Source organism: Diprion similis, chromosome 5 (assembly GCF_021155765.1).
Source record: "Diprion similis isolate iyDipSimi1 chromosome 5, iyDipSimi1.1, whole genome shotgun sequence".
Classification (NCBI taxonomy): domain Eukaryota; kingdom Metazoa; phylum Arthropoda; class Insecta; order Hymenoptera; family Diprionidae; genus Diprion; species Diprion similis.
Window position 1 is genome coordinate 3703469 of NC_060109.1, and position 27950 is coordinate 3731418.

At 36.2% G+C, this 27950-nt stretch overlaps 2 protein-coding genes across 6 annotated transcripts; both read left to right on the forward strand.

Annotated features, from left to right (window-relative positions):
- The first annotated feature begins 312 nt into the window (after nucleotides 1-312).
- LOC124406387 lies at nucleotides 313-7784 on the forward strand. The gene is given in 15 exon segments (XM_046881787.1): nucleotides 313-363; nucleotides 817-910; nucleotides 961-1185; nucleotides 1533-1639; nucleotides 1682-2264; nucleotides 2503-2811; nucleotides 2877-3167; nucleotides 4813-4913; nucleotides 5014-5164; nucleotides 5449-5673; nucleotides 5771-5927; nucleotides 6288-6531; nucleotides 6696-7027; nucleotides 7123-7228; nucleotides 7713-7784. Coding segments are annotated over 15 exon segments (3048 nt in total).
- Nucleotides 7785-8705: 921 nt separating this feature from the next.
- On the forward strand, nucleotides 8706-27198 carry LOC124406280 (small integral membrane protein 14). Of its 5 annotated transcripts, XM_046881639.1 has the most exons (7): nucleotides 8877-8896; nucleotides 9315-9432; nucleotides 18138-18180; nucleotides 20168-20222; nucleotides 20840-20988; nucleotides 26919-26923; nucleotides 27004-27198. In XM_046881639.1, exons 2-7 carry the CDS (start codon nucleotides 9404-9406, stop codon nucleotides 27125-27127), a joined length of 405 nt encoding a protein of 134 aa, XP_046737595.1. In that variant the 5' UTR covers nucleotides 8877-8896; nucleotides 9315-9403; the 3' UTR covers nucleotides 27128-27198. The 5 variants fall into 5 exon arrangements, with proteins under 5 accessions (XP_046737592.1, XP_046737591.1, XP_046737596.1 ...); XM_046881636.1 differs by lacking the exon at nucleotides 18138-18180 and having other exon boundaries at nucleotides 8706-8899; nucleotides 9317-9432; XM_046881635.1 differs by lacking the exon at nucleotides 18138-18180 and having other exon boundaries at nucleotides 8708-8896.
- Nucleotides 27199-27950: the final 752 nt, after the last annotated feature.

Genomic DNA, 27950 nt, shown 5'->3' on the forward strand with positions numbered 1-27950 from the left:
ACTGATATGTCGTCACCGGTCAGAATGAACTACGCCCTACATATTCTAGAAAGTCTTCGGCAGATCTGCCGAGACTTGTAATCCGATACTGAATACAAACATATTATTCGAAAGGAAGCCGTTTGATGGATGACGCGTGTCGAGGATCCTGTTTTATTTCCCTCTAATTCGATAACTTTCTGAATGAAATCCTGTTATTGGACCTTTCTGATATAGATGACAGATGTATTCCATGAGAAGTGATAATTTAATGGCTAACGGACAAGTCACCGTTTAATTATTGACCGGAATCTACGTTTCATTTCTGCATCCATGTCCTTGACGTTCACCACAAGTTGTGACGAGCCCAAAGAAGAGGAAAATGTAGAAAAAAAATTAAATATTATTGAGAATTCCGAAAAACGAATATGGTTTATAACTAAGTGAACATCTTTGGCGTCTCGAAATTCCGTGTATATATCTTGTTTGCTATCCCAGCTGTAGCGATTCGAGTCATTCAGAAATAACTAATTGGAACATAGTAGACAAGAAAATTAGTACAGACATCATTCATAATTCATCTACAGCTGCTTTTTGTTCAGGAGAATCCAATACTGCCGCAATGGATGCGACCGTGTTCAATGGAATGAAGATCTTGGCTACAACGTGATGTTCGTTACCAATACCTAGAGTCGTCGCACTGAGTCGGGCGAGAGAAGTCGTGACACGACAAACTTGTAGGAAACTGTAATATGGCCGATGAGGAGAAAGGCTTTGCGGTTGTGCCGCCGTTCAATTATGCAGAATAATTTCTCTATACTTCGACCTTCACAACAGGATTTAGCTATCGCTTTACTTTTCGCTGATAACAAGCATTGGGCGTCAAGGACGAGGAACTTTTTCACTGCGTATATACCGACCCCAGCAAAAGGTTAGTGTTTTTGCGGTAAAACACGATTCCTATTTTAGGTTTTTTATCAGAGTTGACGTATGTTTGCGCTAATAATGTAACCCATTTTGTCCTCACCTACACGTTGAAGGCTTTAAGTATAGTTCGTAAAGTAAAGTTCCGCAGTCGAAAAGAATCCGCGATTCACGGTGTACGTCGAACGGACGTCATGTCGCGGGATCCTCGAGCCCTACTGATGGTGGTACCATTACTATTTGGTTGTCTCGTGTTGGCTGTCGGTAATTCTAGAAACAAGGGTAAGTGGAAATATTGAGGCACTCGGAGAGAAAGTGATGTTGAAAATCTAATTGAGTACATGAAACTGTTAACCGAATTTCAAAGTCATGATATCCGCATTACTGGAGCTGCATCCACGCCACGTCACGTATAGAATAGGTCCTATAGTTCTTCACGCATAATTTTTTTCTCTTTGCTTCAATACGACACAAAGAAGGTGTACTCGCTTGTGTCGATATCTTCTTTCTATTCAGAGTCATGACCGATTGAAAATGAACAAATATGATATTAGTTTTATTGTTTGGAAATTTATATTGCGAACGTAATGCGCTGAATGTAAGATGAACATCATCAAATTGATGAGCAGGTCACTTCGACCAAAAACAACTGTTTCAAGAGAAATTGGAAAAGGTAAAATCCCCGCGGGTCAGTAGCCTGAATGTCAGTCGGCATAGACAACCTCACAAACCCTTTGTAAGTTTTCTGTACTTTGTGCTAGGTTGAACTATTCCGGAGGCGACAAATGTTGGGGGGTTTGTAGGAAATCCAACGGCTCTAGCATGCGACGTGCTGGGATCTGTCGCTGACTTTGGGTGGCGAAAAATCTAAGGGCAACAGACAAGCGAGGAGAACTTACGGAAACTCACCGAAACTTGGCCCTACAACAAGACGTATTCAAGAACGAGTCGATATTTTCCAAACTTCTCATGGAGAAACGCAGAAACTTACGAATGCTGGGCAAATGATGATGAAAACTTTACAACCAGCAGTAACATTTTACTTTCTGTTATTTCGGATCTGACCTATGTACAGTTGCCGCTCGTTGCTTTGGATGCGAATAGGATTTGCGTGAGATGGGAGATTTCACGTTTTTTGTATGACTATTTGGTTACGTCGCTTCGCATTGAATCCCAGGGAAACGATTCACGCGAATGGAATTACGGATATTATACATCGATTGAGTTTCTCAGTGGTGTCTTTCTTGCAACGAAATTGAAACAAGACACAGACTACTGGTTCAAATTTATTTGGGGATTAAAAGGTTCAAAAACTATTGTTACTTTTTCCGGACGAACAAAGACTCCAAAGAGAAATATAGGTATAGTAGCTCCTCAATTCATTCAAAATTTCACCCTGCAGTGAATGAATATCACTCTCGTTATGCAAATTTTTAAACAGCTATAAGAAACTCAGTTCATTTTTTTATAATCAGAGATTTTTTAAACATGTGTGGAAATAAATTCAAATATTCATTTTGGTCACTTTATTCGGTGAAATCTGTGCAAACCCATTTCGTATTTACTCAAGGTAATTCACTGTGACTCATTTTTATGCAGAATCTCTATACCTGCCAATCGTTTCGGTTAGAGAAACGTCTGTCGATTCAATAACGATTGAATGGCCAAAGCCACCTCTGGAAATAGAAGATTGCTTGACGCGGTACATAGTTCAAATGTACGAGTCAAACAGCAGGGATAATCTCATATTCAAGGAATCAGCACCCACCAAGAACACTTATAGTAAATTTCTGAATCTGAAAACTTCAGTCGCTTATAGGTTTGGATTAAGTTTATGCGTCGATCCTTCGTGTCTACAAATGCTTGCCGAAACTTTCTGGTCGAAAGATATCGTCCCGAAAGACAGAGGTATTGATATCACATTAACGGGTATACATTGGCGAGGAAAACATAATAAAACTTGAAATTTCCAGATCCGAAATTCACCCCGAATGTTTCGGTAGTCGAAACGGGCGTCGCTTCAACAACGATTGCGTGGAACGCACCACCGGCGAACTTGGAAAACAGCATTTATTACTACAAGTTACCGTTGAACGACGGGTACATCCCAAAGGAACTGTACGTGGACAAAACTGAGAATTCACACACATTCGAAAATCTACTGCTGAACACGACTCATCGATTTAAGGTAGCGGCCTGCAGCGATTACCAAACGCTATGGGGTACTTGGAGCGAGGAACGAGAAGCTTTCACATGCATCACAGGTATGACATGGAGATCTCAAAGAATTCAAGTGGGAATAGGAAGAAGACTCGACATCACTCGCTTTCTTTAGAATTTGTTGATCATCATTGTATTTCTGTAACTACACCGGTGAGATGCGTGACATTTTTCAGCTTCTTGCTTATTGTCAGCTGCGAAGTTTGAATCGCAATCTATTTACGTGTGTGTTGACACGAAGTTGAGACGTATGAGAGAATGTATTCATCATACTTTACTTATTATGTAATATACGTATAATTCATTCCATGTTGTAACGCTAACTTTCTGTAACCCTCAGCTGAGGACTGACCGTTGACACTTTGGCGCGATTCTGTAAGTATTCGGAATTCTAATGAACGACAATAAAAGATATTCGTTGGGCACCAGACGCTTCAGCGTCAATTTTTAGACAAGAGGAAAGATATTAATAATTAGAGAAGCCGTTGTACGGCTGGTTAGGCTCGTGTACTCACACGAATTGCAGGTAGAGTGGCGGTATCCAAGGCAGTCAACGATAATTAAGGAGGTAAAAGAAATAAAGAAACAAGCTCGAGTCGAAGAAATTGACGGGTCAATCAGTTGTATAATGTTGAATTCACACGCGTTGGATCAGGCAAGTTTGTTACAAAAGATAGCAATGAAAAATTAGTCAACGCAAATAGTTCCCAAGATTTTCGATAGAATGAAGTTGAACGATAGCTTGAATAGAGGTGACAGTTGACAAGAAAACGAGAATTGTTAGTTCATCAAGTTACAGCAAGAGTGAAATTTCATTGACAATCGGTAATTGAGGGAATTGACGATAGATCGCAATGGTAGTGACGAAAAAAAGAAAATACAGAATTTACGATAGACGATAACTAACGAAAGAGATTGACATTGATTAACAATTACCAAAGATCGGTAGCTTAGACGACATGATATTGATTACAGTGGTTAAATTATTAATTTACAACAGTCAAAGGTACGAGGTAAAACTAACAAAGAAATTGGGATTCATAATTAACGAGAGATTATAAAACTATGAGAGTGAGAGATTGAGAGAAGGGTTTGCGGGATAAAGAAATACACTAAATACCTGATTACGATAAGCAAAACTCAAATTAACAAAGAAATACGGTATTCTAGAAACGATATCGATACAAAAATACCAAAGAAATTACAAAAGCAGTCCTATCTTGAAACTACCAAAGAATCGGAGGAATCAGTGATACAAAAGATATTCATTCGACAATTACGAGGTCGCTCCACGATAATTTTTCGGGATTAATTATTCAACGAAATCATGCAGTCACACGACGGCTTACAGCAACTCATTGTTCCCGGACCATGACTCGGAATGATTATAATCCTTACTGATAGGAAGGCTGCGTCGATCTTCGGAACGAGGGCTCTATCAAACTGGATCAGGATTGTGGTTGTCCAGGTACCTGGCTAGATTTCGCCAAGGCGCGGAATTACAGAATTTACAGAGAAAAATATTAGTAACTAGTAGTTGTTGCCTATTTTGTATCAGATTTTCTTAGAGTACCCTGCCGGCGACGCGTTTTACGAGAGTTTCTTTTAACCTTTTGGCCTTGTAACGGCCCATTCTAAAATGCCACGTTACAACGTATTATTGATTCTATCACGTTATCCGATCATCAGATTCCATAAGTGGGACAGAAGATGAAATATGGCTGATCACGGGAGCAATGGCTGTTCTACTTGTCGCTGTAACGCTGGTGGCTCGGAACTATCGCAGAAAGGTACTTTAAACCCTGATAAATTCAGTCTTGGCTCTCGTGCCACGGTGAACGGACTCATTAATTCGTTAACATGGGAAATGGCTCTGACATTGTTGTACAGGCACTGAAGCGAAAAATGATAAAAGCAAGACTGGAGTACTTTGATTTCGGGGCCCAGATTTCTCTCGATCCAGAATTGGCTGTGAGCGATCAGGCCGAGTTACTGCCGTACAACAAGAAATGGGAATTTCCACGGGATCTCCTGAAACTCGGTAATCCGCTGCTTTATTTCTTCCCCAGTAGAAGAAACTGAAAACTAACCAAGAAACCCCGTATTTATAGTTGAGGATCAAGTATCGAAGGATGAGATATTTTAGTCGATTGACATTTTCTTTCTGACGTGAAATCATTTACTTGATGTTTCCAAAAATAGTTTCGGGTCTTTTCGTCCTGCTTATCCGACCCAGACCCTTTGTCCGATACCCAACTCGCTCGGTCGAAATTTTTCCAAGTACAACTAATCGGTGGTGCGTCATGTATACTATTTACCTTTCAGACGGAGTACTAGGAAGTGGTGCGTTCGGCCTAGTGAGGATGGGACATGCAAAAACGATTTCCTCACGCGAAACAGTCACGACAGTTGCCGTCAAGACGGTCCGACCGACGGCCAACCTGAAGTGCATGAAGGCCCTTTATCGCGAACTCAAGATTCTCATTTACCTGGGTAAACATCTGAACATCGTCAACTTTCTCGGCGCGTGTACCAAAAATATTGATTTGGGTGAGTTGGTGTAGGTGATTCATGGGTAATGAGTATGGCGTCACACCATACGACGTCATGGAGAATAACACTCACATATTACGTTGGATTTCGATAGGAGAACTCTTGGTCATCGTCGAATACTGCCGATACGGAAATTTGCATGACTACTTGATACGACGCAGAGTCAACTTTGTCAATCAATTGAATCGTTCCGAAGAAAAACTCACCGTTTTGACTGCCTGTGAAGATGCGATGAATATCGATGACGTTGGGTAAGTCACCTGGCCCAACACTGACATAAATGTTGGTGATTTCCGACCCATCTTTGTTACGTCTCTATTTATTCTTTTCATTACGTATGATTTGTTTGATGATAGCTACAATTGACTTCAAACCGATTCCCACCTTTAGGACCAGAGTTATAATCACTTATTTTCAATTGGTCTCGGGAGGATATCATGACTTGACTTGAGCTAATCAATTTATCTTGTCGCAACTAAATTGCGATGGATCTCCGAGAATTAACCGTCCTCGTCGAAACGGTTACGCCTGTGTCCAGAAGATTCGTGAGAAACGAGTGCATTGTTTCACCATCGAAACTGTAGTTTAATTTTATTGTGTTATTTATACAGTATAAACACGGATAGAGATTGCGACGATAATTCAACAATAATCAACTGCCCGAGTGACATTGCTTCCACGACTACGGATGCGAGAATAGAAGACTGTTTCACCAGTGGTAGTCTATCGCAACTCACCGCGCCATTGAAGTATCCAGGTGATCAGACAGATTTCAACTCAAGACCGACATGCACGTTCGACTTGGTGTGTTGGGCTTGGCAGGTCTCGTGTGGCATGCAGTATATCAGCGAGAAAAGAGTATGAAAAAATTCACGACTGTCATCTTTTTGTAACAGCAGTCCCAAATGCTGACATATTTCGCACATGGTTTTATTCGCTAGCCTTCGACCGACATGTAAAATCACCCAAGTCTGTACTGACATTGGTGCGTGGAATGGAGTCTGCGATTATTCGTGTTTCGGATAATACACGGTGACTTGGCAACGAGAAATATACTTCTAACCGATGACAACGTGGTGAAGATCTGTGACTTTGGTTTGTCCAAGTCTCTCAGGGAAGAACAGAATCAGACGAGCACGGAGAACGGTCCTCTTCCTGTGAAATGGATGGCCATCGAGTCGCTGAGAGATCGAGTATTTTCTACCAAATCGGACGTCTGGTCTTTTGGAGTGGTTTTGTGGGAATTGTTCTTAGCGAGAACACCTTACTCCCTGATAAGACCTGAGGACGTGTGCCAAAAGCTGGCCGAAGGTTATCGTATGGAGAAACCGCAATACGCGCCCAGAAACATGTGAGTGGCAAGAGCCCATTTCATCCGAATCATCAGCGCATAAATATGAAACTCATAGGGATGTTTTAAGCCAAGGTTTTTCACTTGTACTTCAGTTACCAAATGATGCTTCGTTGCTGGAAAGTGGAGCCGTCGTAACGACCATCGTTCGAAAGGCTAAAGATCGACATTGCCGAGTTAATTGAAGAGCATGTGAAAACGGTAAGCTCAATCGCTTGTAAAATTTGCAAGTATATTTATCATTACCTGCTGAATTATCTGCATCAATTATACTTGATGAATTGTAAAAATTAACACTTATTTGTGTCTTAAATAGTGTTATTCGCATTCAAAAAATTTCCAATATTTCTTCGGGCGTATTCAAAAAATGCACCCTTCAGGTCTGAAAAGAAGCCTCAAAAAGACTGATTGTGAGCACTGTGGTTTTACCAGTTTCAGTGTGTGAAAAAAATATTTTTCTATACCCCGTCAACGTGAAAAATTGATATCCGCAAATTTTCAACACAACTTGTCTTTCTTTAGTCTTAGGAAGAAATGTATCGTGTAATTTTTGGCGACCCTTTTATATCGCTATTCCTCTGTTATGCGCTTTTCAGATAATCTTTTTCGGCCGTAACGTGTTCCTTGGTACAATGTGAAAAAGATAATACGTGTCAAAGGTTTGCTAATATCTATTTTTCATTAGCTTAAAAAAATAGTTCTTACACACTTTAAAAGCTACAGAATGCTACCTGGGTACATCACGCAAATTCCCTAGCTAAATTTGTTCTATTAATAACAACTGAAGTATTATCTTACAAACGACGGGAAATGATTTAAAAACACCTGAAAACGATCTACAAATGATCAAAAAAAGAATCAATTCATTCGGCTGTTCACGAGGGGCTAAGTATCTGGAGTTAGATTGAAGTAAGCGTCCTATGTGCGGCTCTGAATGAGTCTTCTGAAGGACGGAAGATACCGCCTATAGCGACGTAATACGCCTTTCGTGGTTCCCACTCAATGGGAAGAGCGACCGAGTGAACGTGGTGAGTTATTATATCTTCTGTCCTCGCGGGAGGCTTACTCTATCGGTAAGATTTCACGGGCAGCACAAAGTAGCAGTAGCAGCAGCAATTCACTGAAAGTTACTAGAATTCCGGCGCAAGTTTTTGCTGCTTGAAATTCAATCGTCCGAACAGCAGAGCAGCAAATTCATGAGCATTGCTGCCCTACGTCGAATTACTGATGTTGGTAACATCTAGTAAGTTATTAAACTGCTGCTACATTTTACTGCTCATGAAATTTTACTTTGGATGCGTTCCGAAATTAGCTTTTAGTGCTATCAGCAATCTCTTATCTCTCTTGCGCCTGTGAGTTTGTCATTAGCTCTGTCTCTGTCCTAGGGAGTTTCTAACGCTGCCAGCTAGTTTCGGAACGCACCCTTTATGTCATATATCACTATGACACTAGTACCTTTATCTTCAATAAGACAAACCATTTCAGGTGGAAAACACCGATTATCATTTGTCACATTCGAAAATTCGATTGTTTTAACCATATGTTGGGTATATTTAAACCTACAGGTAAAACAGTTGTCATGCGTTTAGTGTTATCGTGAGTCGTATGTATCATCTGTTTAATTGATTTATGTTCTAGAGAACATAACGGATATTATTGACAAGTATAGAGTATCAATATTATCGATAATCAATCGTATTCTATTTACGTAATCGTAATTAAATGTCTTGTACGAAATTTTCGATTCTATTACGTTTTGTGGCGCCATCTAATACGGCGAAGAATTTTAGTCTGGCAACACTGCAGTCCCAGTATGTAATGAGCACAGAGTATACATAACCACATAACACTCCATATTTCCACGTAGAAAAGGTATCTGTTCACGAGTCTTATTTGTACTTCATATTACAACGATAAACCCTTGTCGTTTGCATTTATATATTTTACCATTTATAAGTCATAACAGTAGTAATACCTTGCGTATTGTTTTTCTTCTGTTTACTATTTTCCGATACGTTGCAGAGCTCTGCTGTCAATCTGACAGGCATTTTAAAGTGCCACATCAAGGTTCAGAATACGGGAAATTGCTACTTTTAGAAGTTGTTTGCATTATTCGAGTACAGCTGCTACGATTTATCGTAATATGTGGCGTTGTTTAGATGACACGTGTCGTTTCATGAATTAATTTTACCAAGAATATTGACAAGATATATGTGTGAATAAAATACACGATATTTACATTGCTCACCTCCGTTCATGTTATGATTATAATTTGTTTTACTTGTCCAGCAAGAATCACATCTGCACGTGGAAACTAAGTGGATGATAAAATGAGTGACGAAGGATTTGACATGTGCGAGTACATGTGGGACCCTGATGTTGTCATGCGCCGTCTTCTTTCAATTGTAAGCATGTTATGGAGCTAGTCTATTGATTCTGAAGTCATATATTTCAAGTTCCATTTCATAATCACATATTTGTAACGAAGCTCATGAATATTATTTATACTAGAGTTGTAGATAATGGGAAACTAAACTATTGTTTTTTGCTGCTACCTGTTGCTACCATCTCAATACTTATGCAATCAAAGGTGAACATAATTTCAGTTTACATCTGACCCCCAAACGAATTCCTGAATTTCAAAGAAATAATTTAAATAACTACAGAGTAGCATTCTGAGAGAAGCATTGTGAATATGAATGCAACATAGACAATCCTTGCGATTCTTGTAACTAATTCAATAGTCTATCAAATTGTGTTTCCATTTATTTTGGAAATGGTGACAATTTTATACTTTACTTATCACGGTGTAGGAAATTGAGGGTAGAAAAATCTTAATAGGCTCTATAATATGTTTAAATATGTAGCCACTCAGTCTCTCCACATTTATTTATTTGGCATCATTTGCGACAATGCTAATGTTCTTTTCTGGATTTAATTTTATAGTTTTATTATTTTCTTTGCTGAAAGTCTATATTTCATGAAATTTATAATTATTCTGCAGAAGAGGTAAAAAGCATGCCCAGTATTCAAATTTTGAATACAAACATACATCAAATTTCGAGTTCACAGTATTTACTTACAATTAGATGTATTAAACGTGTAAACTGTTGTTGCAAATACATGTTCACTTGCAAGAAAGAAATCACACGAAGTTACACTTCGAAAAACCACCGGAGCGGGTATTCCCTAATCATGTAATGTTTTTTTTCCAATTGTTTCACCCTTTTGCTGCCTACAATCTTAAATAAGGTTGTGGATAATTCCCTCCCTTCCCCCTCACCTGCGGTCTTCATTATTCAATGAATAACTGAAATGTTACACTGTTTTCTCATTTTTTAATCTTGTATTTTTTGTAAAAAGTGACCAACACAGTATTTCATGTTCCTACAGAGTTTTATGTAAAAAATTCTTTGTTGTGAAGATACATGGAGAGGAAATATATCGAATATTTTCTTTGCAGGCTACCAGCAAAATGTCTTTTGCGCTTACATTTTTATAGGGGAGAGTTTTTTTTTTCGAGTATATCCAGTACTGTTAAACAGAAATGGTAGGATGGAATTTTAGGTTCTCTATTTTCCATCAATAAACTCGATTTTTGGTTATCATTCGCTCAACTTTAGTGAAGTTTTCCACTCGAGAATATTTGTAACTCGTAAAAATGATTTTTCCGAAAATATCGCGGGAAACTTATTTTAACGGAATACGTCTCATATTTCAGAATATTTTTATATTTTTATTTAGAGTATTACAATATCTCTTCCCCACCTCTTATTTGTAACTTCACATAAGTGGTGGACCCCCTAGTTAAGTATATTTGCTGTATTTATTAAAAGATGTGGCGGAAATTGATAGACGATTGGTTATGGGTCAATCCGGGTTCGGGACTATTCAGACCATGAGACACCAGTCTAAGTACACGATGCAATATTTTTCCCACAAATTCCAAACCGGTTTTACACTGTAAGGTTACAAATGAATTATACAAAAATATTGTGTGAGAAGTAGAGAAGTAGAGATGAATGAGAGTGGGTATCATTAAAATATTAGTTTGATGTTTATTGTCAGGCGATTTGTATGAAAGATGGAGATGAAGTCTACAGTTGAAAATGTAGATAAGAAGAAACTTGGAATGAGTAAATCGATACGAAAGTGCAGAAAATGGACTGCAGAATCAGAATTCTGGGAATGCGAGGAGCTAGTTGATGTGCACAGAATATGCGAGAAATTTTTGAGTCTAATGAAATGGAGAGGCATCTGGACAAAAAAGACGTAGAATGAGTTGTTAGTGCGAAAAGAGACTGAGCACGTCACAGTACCACAGGGGTAGGTAGATGTAATTTTTAAAACGAATGTTTTCTAATGCATTGAATGATCGGTCTTGATTGTAAAAAATTTTTCGGGAGAATAGAATTCTCGACAAAATTGTTATGTGAATTTGTATTGTACAGTCATAAGTTTAGCCACTAAAGACGTTTAAAGATGAATTCAACCAAAAAACATATATCTTCAAACTGAGACTCATAACTTTTGAACCGTTTGAGTAACGGATTTTTCTGAATTGGTAAATTTGTATAAAAGTGAATTATTTACAAAATGTGGCCGAGGGGTAATAATTTAAAACAAGCCGTAAAAATAGTATTTTTAATGGTACTTTTCATCACTTCACAAATCAATTCAATTACTGTAAGGACCATTGAGTATGATGAAAATCTTTGGTCGTTGTCATTCCTTTTGTTTATAAAATGGTTTCTTTTTTTATGAAATTGTTCGCTATTCCATTATTTTATTATTACTGAAGGTCAAGTTGTGTAAATCTCGGATTTCGTCATCAAGCTGTTTCGGAGATCGTCGCGGAAATTTGTTGAAAACTGAATTTCTTCGACATACATTCAGAAAATGCGGGCCGTGGCAATTTTTCAAAGCCATCTTTTGAATGTAAAATTGTGTTATTTTGGATTTTTTGATAGCGCTGTTTCCGAGATCATCGCGAGAGTTTTTGGGACAAATACATACCGAAAGACGGACCGATTTATTTCTAAAAACCTAATTTTCGGATACTACAAAATTTGAGAACGTAGAAAAACATCTGAAATGTCAAAAAGACCGCCAGTACCAAAAGTACCTCCTAATGAAACTTATCTTTGCTGTGAAATTAGAAAAAATGCAAAGCACGACTATCCGGCACCCATACGTTATGAAGTCGGACCTCGCTTTTCGTGTGATATAAAAATGTTACTCCAAGAGCTGTGTACTTGGCGGGCAGATTAAATTTATGTATTTCTCTGTAAATATAATTGTTTCATATCCGGCTTAATATACCATTTATATATATATTGGGCGTTCCAAGTGAAATCGAGGAGTAATTTGAAGAAATTGCAGAATTTAAAAAATGGTGTTTTTTTATTTATACCTTTTTTTACACACAAACGACCGTCGCACCACCTGAAGGAGTAGCGAAAAAATTCTTGAAAAAAATTAGGCTTCTTTTGAAGTGGAATCAATGCGAAAAAAAGTTATGCCAGGATCTGAAGACATGAGGCAAATGACTCCTCGATTTCACTTAGAATGCCCCATACATATTGATTGTTTGTATTGATTTCGAATATCCAGGTTCGAATAGCGACACTATACAAATTAAATAATTGCTGACACCTTTTCGTTAAGCACCTATATATTTTTATTTATTGACAGCAGGATAACAGACAAACTGCTGACAGTGTAACTTTTTCATTTACACACTTGTCCGGCAGCTAATTAGAACTGATTGTTATATAAAGAAAAAAAGAATATTTTGATTTTTCAAGTAACAGATAGAATCAAAAAAAGACTTCAATATCATTAACAATGTATTGGCTACACATTCTCAACCGAAAGTGAGTCTTGTTGACAATAGTAAATACTTCACGATAAGATAAAAATCGGAAAAAATAAATCACATTAAAGACGATTAGAAAATTAAATTTGAATAATATTAACAATGCCGAAAAGTTTTCAATAAATTTTCTAAACAAAACAGTGTTGAGATATTTTCAGGGAATATTTTTCTTACATATAAAATGAATTCGTTGATTTTTCTGAAAACACATAAATTTTTAAGAATTTTTTCATGTTTTTGAAATTCCCATTTTCGAACATTTTAAATTTTGAAAAATAGAGGAAAAATCGTGGGGTTTGGATACGTTGTCGTAGAAACGTACATATAGTTTCGTAAATACAGCCGTTATAAATTTTTGCAAACGCAAATTTAAAAAATATGAGAAAAGCCTTTCAAAATTCATGTGTATTCAGAAGAATCAATGAATTTATTTCACATGCCAAAAAAAAAAAACATTCCCTGAAAATGTCTTAAATAATATCTTGTTTTAACAATTTCTTGATAACTTTTGCACATTATTATTATTATTATCCCAATTTAATTTTCTTATCGACTATTATTATTGTGGTTGGTTTTTTTCAGATTTTTATCTTATCATAAAGTATTCAATGTTGTTGACGAGACTTACTTTTGGTTGACAATGCATAGCCAATACATTCTCAAATGACACCACGTCGTGACTACGGTAGCGGGAAACATCTACACCTTGAAAACGCGGGCATGACATTTCGCGCATGCCGGTAATGCATGCGTGTAATGTCGGTAAAAAATTACCTGCATGCGTGAAAGGTCGGTAATAAATGTCACCAAAATGAAATTTTTCTGTTCTTCGTAATCGAAAACCAGGTCAGCTGCCATTTCGTCATTTCACCATCAAATCTCATGGGACTGGGCTCAAAATGTGTGTTTTATTACCGCCGAGTGGCATCATACTGGAGAGTTCAATTCATTCAGTGCAACTGTGAAAATTTGGCCAATTTATGTGGGTGGTAACCAATCTGTAAAAACTTTTTTCAAATTTTGAAAAATTAAAAAGACGCTCCACTTTTTACCAAAATAAGGCATTAACTGCCCAAGTTTCACTCTGATCGCTTAAGCGGTATCGGAGTTTTGCATCCCCGCGTTTTCGAGGTGTACAACGCGTCTTTATAAGCATCTTAATTCAAGTGATTCGCGCACATATTTGAACCTTTGTCGTGTTACAATATTGCTAATTGCATGTACATAGAATTTGAATTATCGCTGGATAATGAAAGGTTCTAGTGCTCGGTCAGGCGTCGTAGTGAAATTTAAACTCCGTTTAGAACAGGCTAGTATTTTTTTGCTGATCTGCACAAAGGGTATGAAAGTCGTATATGCGGTTGTGAAGTTGAATATTTTTTTAATTCAAAATTTTCAGTCAACACATTGAACTGTATTGACATATCATTTGGATCTAAATTTATAAGACAATTATTCCATATTGTTGAATGGAAACATAACCAATCATGTGTTAAACATTATGCCAGTTATTTGTCTCACTTACATGAGTCCTGCGGTTTCAGGGCATTGAAATGGAGTTCAGATTTTCACAGACTAAAAGAGCTGTACTTATACAAAACTGGATGTCTCTCATTGTTTAATGTCGCCTGTGGCATATAATTCTCGCTGCAGTTATCTTCAGGTATCTCGAATCATAAGTAGGCATGTGAACTGCTCTGTCGATAAATACGTCAAGTACGCTTTGTTGACAACTATTTTTCACAATGAAAGTAGATTTCCCATATTCTGTGCAAGGTACAATATAAACTAAAAATGGTTCGTACAATTATTATACATCGACTGGAAAATTAAATTGGTCAACGAAATTAAAACTCCAAAGCGAGGGACCCGGATGAGTCAACCAACGAAGTACAGTACCTACCTAGACGCCAAAAACCATGAAGCGGATGAACCGAATGCGTGAAACTACGGTGAGCTGGATCTAGACACCGAAAACCATAAAGCGGACGACCCAGATGCGTGAAACTACGAAGCGCAGCAGTATCTAGGCGCCAAAATCTAACAAGTCGACGAACTGGATGCGTCAACTTGCGGAGCGCAGGACCTAAATACCGAAAACCACAAATCCAACGATCTGAATTTGTTGCCCTATGTTAGGCAGGATCCAAACGCCGAAAACCACAAAATCGCTTATCTGGATACGTCAAACTACAAAGCGTAGGACCTACACGTCGAGAACCACGAAAATGATGACCTGGGTGTGTGAAACTACGGAGCGCAGGATTAAGTTATAGGCAGTTACCGGTAGTAGCGTCATTACGTATTCCGTACCCCAGTTCCGTCAATCTGTAAGACCGTCTGTTTACGCGTTCGGATTTACATAAAAATCAATAGAGGCTGAGATTTCGATGATATCAACACCTGGTTTGAATTTGAACTCAACGCATTTAGTCGTTTGACAGTTATTGGAATCTCAAGCTGCGTTCTACCGAGGAGTGGAGAAGAAAAAAAAAGAAGAATTTACATTTTACATCAACTTTGGCAGTTAACATATCCGAAATAATCCAGGCGCCAAAGCACCAAGTCATAGGGGTCAAAAAAGATAAAATCCTGGTATCGGATTTTTCGATTGGAATATGCTAGTGGGTGGCCTTTAAGTGGAACACCAAATTTTCGCCACCTGAGGACGCGACGAGCGTTAGCAGCAATCTTAAAACACGCGTACTAATCAATATCTCGTAAACAGTGTGTCGGACGATTAAATTGCTGAGAAATTTTTCGTCAGAAATTCAATTTCCGATCACTTTTTCTTTGAACTCTTTTCTCCATAGTTAATATTTTTCGAGATATAGTCAGTTAAAAAATTTCAATTGTGATTTTTGTTAAATATCTTCTGGCGTATTGATTTTACGAAAAAAACCTTGAAATGCAATTTGTATAAAATTTTGCGCTCTACAAGTTTAATCGGTAGCATTTTATTTGTATCTCGAACTGTTGACAAGATATTTAACAAAAACCACAATTGAAATTTTTCGTCGACATTTCATTTGACATTCTTGCCTGCTTTATTATTATTGTGTAGAATTTGTTATGTCTGTTAATCTCAAGTGTTTTCAGTGTAGTAACGCAAGGATTTGACTATCATGTAAAATACCAATAAAAGTTCCATTAATCGTCAATGATGATATTCACGAGTCTGAAAATCCTCGAAACGCCAGCGAATTACTATCTATAAGTCCGCCAGACCCCTTGACCGATGATTAATGGAATTTTTATCAGTACTTCATATTGCAGTAAAGTCCTTAGGTTATTAAACTGAAAGTAAATCAGAGGTCAAATGATGTTTTGTGTAAAAAAACCTCAGCAATTTCATATTTTGAAAAGAAATATTGCAGTCTAGACACATGGAGAAAAATTGAAATTACGTTTAAAAAATCGAGTTTTCTAGGCTTATCTATATCAGTACGAATTTGGCGGTATTTTTTTTGAACGCTGAAACATTTTTCGAAAAAAATGCATGTAGATGAAATTTTCTTCATAATAACTCAAAGGCGTGGAAAGACATTACTTGAATTTCGACTTGCCAAGAATTTGGGGTAAATAACGTCATCCGTACAGGAAAACGGGTGAATTTAAAAATGGCCAAAAAATTCCAAAATAAACTCTTGTTAGGTACTACCTATCCGTGAAATTCCAAATCAATCGTCCACGATGTGGTCAAATCACACCTAACTATACCAAATTTTCACTCATGTATAGATTAGGCTGGTCCTTAAATTGGGGTTTGAAATCATTTTATTTGAGACACTTCCCAACCTGTCCCATATAATTTGCGAAAAATTTGTATAAAGTTTGAAGCCGCTTTATTAATAGAAACGTAAGCCGTAATAAGCGTGAACTTTTCCACTCAGGGAAAGGAAATTTTTAAGCTATTTGCAGCTTAAAATTTCCTGCTTTTTGCAATTTTTGATAACTTTTATCTTCAGATTACGATGGTGAAAGGTGAAAAATTATTTAGCTGCTAATTGTTTGTGTTCATCGCATATTTTTTTTAATCATTCCTGACAGGTATGTGAGCAGCCCAAAGAAAAGTTTACCAACCGTAAATTGTAAACCACCCCAATATATCGACTTTATCAATATTAATGACTATAACCATATGAAATAGAATGATAATATTAATGGATATTACTTTCATTTGCGAATAAATGTTCGGTATAGAGATGAGGAGCTATATGCGAAAAAGAGAGAGAGTAAGAGAAAGAGAGAGAGAGAGAGAGAGTATGTAACGCATTTTTTCATGAAGCAAGAAATTGAGGTTAGGGTCACATAATGTCCAATTTGTTCCGTCATACAAATGGGTATTTCGTGTACAGAAAACACGCATGACAAAACGCGTAAAACATCCTTGCGTTGTATACAATATATTTTACTACGTATATATAGTTCAACATATTTTACTGCAGATTGATACTAAATAAAATTGCGTAAAAAAAAATGTCAGGAGTTTGATGAGCCAATAATTCATACTTTCTATTTATTTTATCATCAGATAGTCGTATCTTCAGAATAGATTATCAATTTCATTTCAAGACTGCAAAATAAGCAATAATAAAATCACAAACAAAAGCTCCGATAGCGATACTTCCTTTTAAATCAGGTCAAAATTGTTAAAAATCTGTTACATCCGTCCGATTTCACTTCACTTTACGATACCTCGCGTTGATCAGGAGACGGGATTCTCTACAAATACTCTTGAAAAATTTTCTCTTCTTCTAATACGTTGCCATTATTAAATATTCTATCTGACAACATTGCATGGATATTGATTATGGACGCCTAATAGCAATATTAGATTGACTAGTGGAAAGCAATCCCATGCCAGGAACTCTGCAGAGAATTGCATCATTTAGAGAAATCGAACAGATCTATGCGATTTTTCATCGTTCCGAAGCCATTCAAAATGAAATATCAGAATTATCTATATTTAAGCACTTGTTTATAATTTCTTAATATAGCTTGCAAATACATCATTTTATTAATCCTCAATTCGCAATCACTTATGAGTAAATTTAATAAAAACCATCTACATTTGACGTACCAACCTTCATAATTCAAACTCATTATTGAAAATCTTCACTTATGGTCGCGACAATATTCTCACTTCTCTTAATTCTTTTGTCATTTATTTCACATTGCACTAACGATCTATATATTTTTTCGTCTGCATCAATGCTATCCTCATCACAGGGAACGTTCTGAATCGTTGGAATTCAAAGTCATTTTAGGACCAGTGAGTATCAATTATTTTAAAACCATCAGATATTCCCATAACATCGAAGAATCACATTTTTTCAATGAAAAAGCGGATTATTTACTGTCTGTAACCGTGATAGCCGGTGATGAACGTGACGAAGGGTTAGCTATTTCCTGTTTGCCCAAAATAAGATTTGTCTCTTTTATCACCAGTTATGAACAGTAACTTGTCAGGTACTTGGGGTTAAAACTTGGAAGGAAACACTCTTATAATATATTATATGATTATATGATAGCTCAAATGAATAAAATAAAAAGAGACAATTACTCGTACAGTTTGATTCAAACTTCAGTTTCATCATATCCACAAGACATTTAAGTATATAATCAAAATGAACATGTTTTCTTAGTTAAATACTTACAAATTATCTATAGTACGCGCGGGTTATATCAAACTATTCGGAAGATGTAGAAGCATTGATTGTCATATACGCAAGGGGTGGGCCACTCGAAAAAAAGCAACACAGTGGTTGCAGATTATAGAGATTACATAAAAATTTATATATTTGCGAAAGATTTCCCTTTTTAAATATGAAAATTTCACTACACATGACTATCGAAAATTTTTATGACTACCCCGAATACAAAAACAAAAAAAAAATACATTGATATTCGCCTACGCATGGCGCAAAGTGCCTATCTGCCATCTGACGAGCAATGAATAAAACTATCTTACTGGAGCGGTTTTCAAATTTAATATTATTAAGGTTTTGAAGATTTCATAGTTACTCCCATCACAATGACTACGATATGATTACGAATGATTACAATTAACGAAATTACTGTTAGATTGCAGACGTGTTCATGATTACAACGTGATGACAGTGATCGCAAAATGACTAAACGGTGGCACAATGACTGATTTAGTGGCTATTCCCTTGGATATAGGGCGGGTCCCTTACCCTATGGCAAGCAATCTCCGAAGTCACGTGTAGCTATTTTAGTACTGGGGATAGAGAAAAACCGCGCGTGCGTGAGAAAGAGAACATCAGTTTGCTGGTAGTGGGGGAAGCACTTGTGATATGAGAATTGCGGAGTGGGATATAACGCGTGGCGATATAACCCGCATGTACCTACTGTACAAATTTAACACATTTTAGAAGGCACAATTTAACTGTATTAGCATTGAACTAGACTATGTTTGCTAAACATGATTTAAATGGCGATGGAGTAAATTAGCTGTGACAGAACCAATTTCTGTATACATACTTATAGTTTCAAATAACAGAAGTACCCGGGAAAAAATTTTCTTACCATAATTTCGTCGAATTAAGTAAATTAATATAATATTTGACATGATTATATGTACCCGAGTGCATCTATAATTACTTGAAATTCTGTATGATTACGCACAATGATATGTCATATTAGATCTAATGGAATTATATATACTTATATATAATTATCATATGTAATTTTAACTGTATACATTTTTTTCCAGGTCTGGTCAGTACTCTGCAATCAATTTGCTGTGGTCATTTTAATACCGAAGTTTGAAATTTCAGCTTTCCATTAACAAAATTTGTGCGGAGAACTAAAAAAATTATCATGTTACGTGAATGTGCAGTTAACTTCAACTTCTAAAACAAATTTAAATACTTCGGATCAAAGTTGTTTTTAGGTATCATTTTCGTCAGTCGAAATAATGGTATAGTAATTTATTTGGTAAAAGAAGTATTTCACTCGAGTTGAGTAAATATTGTCTTACGGTTAGTCAACTACGAGTTTACTTGATTAGAATACAGTTGTTTTTACAGCATCTCGTAGCAATCATTCGCGGTAAACTGTAATATATGTACAAATTTCTGGGTATTGTTGCGAAGTTCACACTTGGTGTTTTCAGTACTGTGTGTTGTTGTGCCGTGTTTGAAAACAGTCTGAGGAATTATAGGCATGTTTATAATGCTTTTTGTTTAATTATTGACCGGAAGTGAAATAATATTTTGATGTGGTTGGAATTTTAGCTACGACAAAGGCAGGCGTACTGCACTGACAACGAGTGTCTTAATGACGGTGCACGTATGTATTATTATTCGTTAAAAAATATTAGCTACTTCAAAGCTTAAATTAAAACATGAATAATAAATACTACTATTTTTTTATATTTGAGGAATGGTGAACATTCGTAAATTGTGGTATACATTATATTTGTTTACATTATAATTGGGTTTCCATTATAATGTGGAATCGATGATTTCTTCTGAATGCCTTGAACCGAGAAAGTACAAAAACTTTTAGCAGCTATAATTATTGTTACCTTGTCGACAGTCACAAAGCGCAAAAGAAGTGGTATTAGATACACTACAATAAAACAAGAGTACCGATAAAGAGTATCGATGAAAGTGTAGTAATTTTTGCAATAAGCCTGGAAATTCAAGATTTTCTAAACTTACAATCAGACATTTTGGCAACTATGAATGTAGCAGTTGAATTCCATAAATTAAAAACTTGTATGTGATTTTATGATTAAAGTAAATAGATGTAACATTTTACAATAACTAGCTTGTGTACCTATTATCATTCTATACTGATATTGTGTAAGCCAAAAGCAGCTCACGAATGTTCCTTTTGCTTTCTACCCTAGTACGTCGGTTGTAAATGTGTACGTATACTCATGTAAGACTTTTATTTTTCAGTTCCCGGACCAGGTACCCCTCCGGCTTATTCGGACTTTTTTTTATTGTTCATAGCCTTTGCCTTCATGGCACTTATGCTCGCATTTAGGCCAAGGTCACTTCGGGGAGGACACGGAAGTAATGACACGAAGAGGCGTGATCACGATGCTGTGAGTTTCTATCATGTAATCTGTTCATCAATTCGTTAACCATAGTACATTTTAAGGTCACCGGTTTTTTAATATACCAGCCATGTATGTTACGTAAAATCCCGCGCAATCTCCCATAACGTCAGGGCAAAAAAGGTATTGTTAGTCAGTTATAGAATTTCCTTGTACAAACACTCACTTATGTTTGTTGGTAGAAAATGAAGGATTAATGGTACACATGCGAAACAGGAGTATGATATTTCAGTCAACATCAAATATACGGAAAACAGGGTTTGAAGTTGTAGAAAAATGCCAAATGAGTCAGAATTTACCGTCTTTGCATTTTGTTTTAACCCTCCATCTATATATTAGTTTTTTACACCTGTCGACTGTTACCCTTTTTCCAAGAGTTCTAGGCTTTTAATAAATCAGAATAAAATCAGGGTTTCTTTTTAAAGTGCCTACTGCATTATCCAAAGGGTGGCAGACTCAAAAGTTCTCAAGTATTGTTCATTTAAATTAGTGTTCATAGAACGACTGTTCCTTGAAAAACCCAGTGTACAGACGGATGGTTAATATTCACAAAATCTATATTGTGTGTTTGAAAGAAATTCACCCATTTACCAGTTTGGTGTAAAACTCTCCTTGATCTGCGGAGTTTTCTCACAAAGTGTTTCCAAAGTCAGAGTACTTTAAATGGGCCACCACCTACAAAGTGTCATTTTTATAGTACAGTGCACGTGGATTATATTACACTTGTAGGGGGTGTAGGAGCGTTAGTCGTAATATACGGCCAGCCCCCTACCCTGCGACAGGCAGTCACCGAAGCCCCGTGTATCTATTTTGGTAATGGGGATACAGAAAGACATAGCACGCGAGAAAGAAAATAAAAACATCATTTGGCAAGTACAGGGCCGTTAGAGGTCAAGCCCTCAAAAAAATATGATAATATGATTGAGAAATTGCAAAATATTACTCAAAAATGACCGAAATATGCTAATAATACGGCTTAAGAATATTCTGAATACAACGATACAAGAGTGAACAATGAATTTTCAACGAAGCACCATGCTATATAGGAAGACAACAACATAAAAAATATAGTGGATAGGTAGAGCAGAGAAAAAATCAAATCAAAGATTAGTAGGCTATATATTTTGTAATTCGTTGCAACATTCCATGAGATTTAGATGATTCAACTTACTTCAATTCAAAATAAGATTGAAAAAAAAACAGACACTATATAGAAAGAACTGCAATTAAATCTCTTTAACAAAACAATATTAAGTATAGGCACTTTTTTCATATAATAAGTAAGATATACGAATTTATGACTCATTGGAACATTGGACTATAAGTGTTTACTGTAACAAAATTTTTTCTTCTTTCGACGATGAACTATTGTTATCTTACTTACCTTAGAAAGGAAGTCACTTATTACTTTGTTTTTCCTCTTTTCTAGTGTTTTTTTTAGCGATTATTGGTTTCTTTGGTTTGTTCTTCGGCACCATTCCGTACCTGACTTACTCTTTGTAGCATCGTATGAGCAAGGTTAACTTCTTCCACATTTTGTTTCTTAATTGCTAATTTTCATCTTGTATTGGCTTCAGTAAACAAATTTTCTTCTCTTTTTCTCTTCTCGTTTTCTGCTTTATGCAATGTCTTCAATATCTCCTTTTCATCCTCAAATCTTCTTTTTCGTCCTCCATTTCGTCAGCGTTTGTCTTTTCTGAAACTCTTCTTGCGGCCTCATCTTTTTCCTTCTACAATGCTGCGGACTTCTCTGTCTTCTCTTCTTCTAGATGTACTTTGTATTTAATGTGAGCCCTACGTGCGCTCACTAACATATCCCTTGTTGTCATGGGGACCAATTCAGGACAATTTTCATACATTTGCATCACACTCTTCACCATCATGCAGGAGTCAAGAGTTTTTTCAGACATGGCAGCTCTGTCGTCAGTTAAAGTTTAAGCTGATGCTGAAAATCTACGTTCCACGTCAGTCTGACCGTGTGAAAGGTACAACAGCTTCGACAACGTCAGCGACAGTAGGGTATTTATTCATTTCGAGCAGACTTTTCACGGATAAAAACTGTGACCAATAAGAACCCATGTGGTCATCCTTGCTGCATTCATTTTCCATTTCAGTCCGTTATAATTTCCACTCATCGAGTAGACGGACTATTGCAACATCCATGGGAAGAACTCGTGCTAAGACAAGAATATCGTTACAGCTGTGTAGTGATGTTCTCTCTTTAGGGGGCAGACAACGGCAGTGTTCAGTGAAAGGTGAAGTAATCAGGACCGATTTCCTCAGTTCGTGAGAGCAAGCATTCAAATAGTGATCTTACACCTGTGCGGAAATAGATCTTCTCTTTTTCAGTTGTCTGCTAAAGTGCCTTTGAAACTACATCTTCACAGTCGATATTTTTGATAGGCAGAAGGTTTTCAGAGTCCAGGATTTTTTTGTTGAAACAGCGCGTGTCTTGATACTACTGGGTTTGCATAGTCTTCTTATCAAAGCCTTCGGAAAAAATTGAGGTTACTGTATGGCAGATGAGTCGTAGGTACATTTCTCTGAAAGGTTGCAGTGTAGTACAAAATGTAGCTCTGCTTTCAAAGTTGGGGATTTATGATTAATCATATAAATTTGAGATATGACTGCTTAGTTGAAACAGGCATCTTCTTATTTGGCAGAAACTTAAAAAAATATTCCGCGATAGCTTCCCACTGTTCCAACAACCTCTTTGCTCTTTGCTCCAAAGTCCACCACCTAGATGAGCATTGTTTGATGAATGAATGTTCTGGCATCTTCAGTTTTTTCTGTACAGTTTGACAATCTTCTATTCGTGAGCGTCACTAAAAAGTGCCTCGAGCCCTTTGAGAAACGTATTGTGCAGTATATGAATATTGCAAGTCCCAAGTTGAAGTAGGTCTTTGGCCCGACTTTGAATTCAATCTTCCTTCAGAAGACGAAGCACTTTTTGATTAGCAGTTGGATCATTACATCCCAACATCAGCATTTTGGTCCGTGACAAGGAATAAGTGTCCAAGGCATCAACGACTTTTTTAGGAAGCACTTAACTTAACACGATATTTCAGTATTCAATATATTTCCTACACTGTTGTCTTGTCACAAAACGAAAAAAGCTGAACTAGGGTGTTGCCCGATCTGGAAAATCCCCCTGAGACTTCTTTAGAACCATCCGCAGATTCAGATGCAAGCCTCAACTGGTTACTATGCACTTTTGAACCGCATTGTTCCTTATGTTTTACTGTGGAAACACGATGTGTAATCGCCTGGAATTCGCCTGTTGTTGTAATAAGGGCTGGGCGCATGAAGCACAACAGTTTTATGTCGCTTTCCTTTCTACCCCAATCTTTCATCAGTTGTATTGCAGTTATTTTTCCAGCCAAGTAGGATTAAAGTGATACTTTCCTGTGCCGCTGTTTGATGATCTAATCACTCTAAACAATTGAAATAAAAATCATTGACACGAAAACTACAAACATTGGATCTTCAATTGGATCTTCAATTCATAATTCATCGGGCATACCGTCACGAGCTTGCGCTCCAGCTTTTTCAACTTTATATACGTGAATCACTTTGTCATTGAAAACCAAAAATCATCTGTAGCAGTTGGAATATCTTTAATTTTACTATTATTTTTAGGTAACAATTGTTTAGAAAATCCAGTTTTCAGTATTTTCGTTTTTTTAGTGACAGCATTAGAGCAGTGTAAATTTTCCCAAATCGTGGATCGAAAATAGTTTCCACAGCTAATAGAGCTAACCGTTTTATGTTTTCAATTCTCTTTGTAAATTCTTCAAAAAGAATATTTTTCTAAGGAAGCCCTGATGCCGTGTTTGTTACAGATATGTCTAGATTATATTTAAATGACTTGACTATCGATATAATTTGGATTGGTGTGACATGACTCTCCTCCGACACTAGTAAAGTTGATTCTTTGAAGGGATTTAACAAATCAGTGAACTCTCTGATTGTCTGAAGTTCAGCAGCTGTTAGGTAACATTTCTGGAACATGAACAGACTTCAAAAGTATAAAACTAAGTTTATTTGCCAATCCTGCTAATCTGACTAGCATGTCATGGTAACTGTTCCAACGCGTGTCAATGCATTTTATTAACTTCAACGTTGAAACAGATCTTAATGGATCAGTAGCAACCACAGATTTTTTGAAAAATGCCACAATACCTTTGATTTTACTAAACAATGAGCAAATGATTCGATTTTTCTGAATAATTTTGGAAGGTATTAAATTCAAGAGATGTGCAAAGTACAGTAATTATTGCTCTGCACCAAAACAATCTACCACTGTTTTTTTAATGTTTTCAACATTATCAAAAACAAAAGCTCCAATACTGCTCAAATCTATTGTACAATTGTTATTTTGCATGTACTTTTGAAAGTTTTCCGAGTTATGCTGTTCCTCTAAGGCGGTGACGATAATTGTAACATTTTTGTGATGTTCCACTAAAAATCATAATTTTTTATATTTATAGTATCTGTGCAAATATCTTTCGTCAATCATACATCTGAAACTTTGGAGAGTTCGTTTTCCATCATATTCGATAAGATCTTGTACTTTTCTTCCATGATACAAAATAAACTTAAATTTATCCGATGTCGAAATTCGATATTGGCTGCTACACTATCGATAATCGATATATTGGCAGGGCAAGTATCGAAATAAATGTCGATATTTTCCTTCCGATAATATCGGTTTCTCGGTATATCGATATATATTGCCATCTCTATCTTTATGCTCTCAGAATCACGTGGCTTATGATCATATCCGTTCTCTTGCATTCAGACGTCACCTTCATGTGGCTCCGTGCTCGTTCATTTTCTACTCCTCGTCCGTCCTTTGTTTACTTTTGCGTCGTTTTTTTCGTACACTTCCATATTCTTCGTCTTTTTGACTACGTTGACTTTGGACTCGTTGTCGGTTTTTTATATGTTTTATTTGCTGCTCAGCTAGCTCAGAGCTGTTGCATATCATTACACACTTTTCCAATGTGCAATTTTCTTCTCTCAGCAGACGATTTTTTAACTCTGTTTTTCGAATTCCACATATTATGTGGTATTTTATTGAACTGTCTTTTAAATCTCCAAAGCCACACAATGCGCCTAGGTTTCTTAGATAGGTTAAGGATGTATTGCCTATACATTCTCAACAAAAAATGAGCCTCATTGACAATGTTGAGTACTTTATGATGAGATAAAAACCTGACGAAAATCAGCTACAATAAAGAGGATGAGAAAATTAAATTTGAATAATATAATGTCGGAAAGCTTTTAATAGATTGTTTAAACAAAATAGTATTAAAGAAATTTTCAGGGAATATTTTTTTCACACATGAAATGAATTCTTAGATTTTTCTGAATACACATGCACTTTTTCGAAATTTCTGTTTTCGAAAATTTTAAATTTTGAAAAATGGAGGGAAAATCGTGAATTTTGGATACGTTTTCGTAGAAACCTTGTACATAGTTTTGTAAATACAGCCTTTACAAATGTTTGAAAATGGAAATTTAAAAAATATGGGAAAATTCGTTAAAAATTCATGTGTATTCAGAATAATCAATGAATTCATTTTACATGACAAAAAAAAACACTCACTAGAAATTTCTCAAACAATGTTTTGTTTAAACAATTTATTGATAACTTTTGGGCATTATATTATTAAAATTTAATTTTTATTTTATCATAAAGTATTCAATATTGTGAACGAGATTCACTTTTGGTTGAGAATGTATAGCCAACACATCCTTAAGGGGGTGCCCCAGTCGATTTCGACATTGTGTATATATCTTCAAATATCCAAGTCCACGTATCTCAAACGTGAAAATGGGTTTAACAGCCCTATTCTGTAGATAATTCTTAACAAAAACACTTCAACTCATTTTCATTTGACGCAGCAATAAAGAAATGGCCTGAAGTTCTATGAATTTATTATTTGATTTCGTAGAATCCGTGTCACTTCTTTATTTTTTACTTCTGAATTCTTTCAGGGTCCTCGTGGAAATCCGCCAATGCCGCCACCAACAGCTGATTGAAAGTAAACAGATAAAATCAAATACTATTGAAGACATCTTTATATACCTAAATCCTGCTGCGGTTGAGAATTTTAAATAAAATAAACCAATAGAACGATAACTCGTCTGTTTAACATTATATTGATATATTGATAGATACAATTTTATGATTGAAGGAAACGAGGAATAACTTGACATTAGCTACATAAGTGTGACGCATTAGTACGTTTACAAAGAAATTAACAATATGAAAGCTTTGGTCCCTATAATTCATTTTGCTGGTCAAAATGTTTGAATCAATGGTCAATCAAAACAGAATGCATAATATTGACATAAAGGAAATTAGACAGGAATTCTGCAATTTTTTATTTCACTTTTGAATCGCTATATTTTCGGTTCTGTTTATCGCGGAATTCTGCATTAAAAAATATAGATATACATATAGTTCGCGAGGAGCGTAATGGTAATTTCATAACGAGCTAACTGTCATGCTAAGTTTATAGGTTACGTTAACCCTCTTCTCTTTACTTTATTTAATAATCCAATATTCTAGTTACACCACATCATTCCGATATATCATTTTATTGATATTATTATTCACTTATCTTATGTATATATCGTTTAATAAATTTAGTACTTTACTTGAATGCTATCAAAGGACTATTTAAACGAAGGTAATGCTTTAGTTTATTAACTATATAGGCTGGCAATGTGGGAAATAAAGAATCAGTTAGTGAAAGCATACATGAAGTAGAATATGGTTGAGTAAAAAGTTATACAGCACGGAGTTAGGTGAAGGCTGCTGTAATACGTATTGCATAAATAACGCCATCATCACTGTTTGAATGATTGATTATCTTATAAATTCTGTTTAATCCTCGTGCAAATATCTTGAAAGATTTATCTTTTTATCTAGTCTCGGT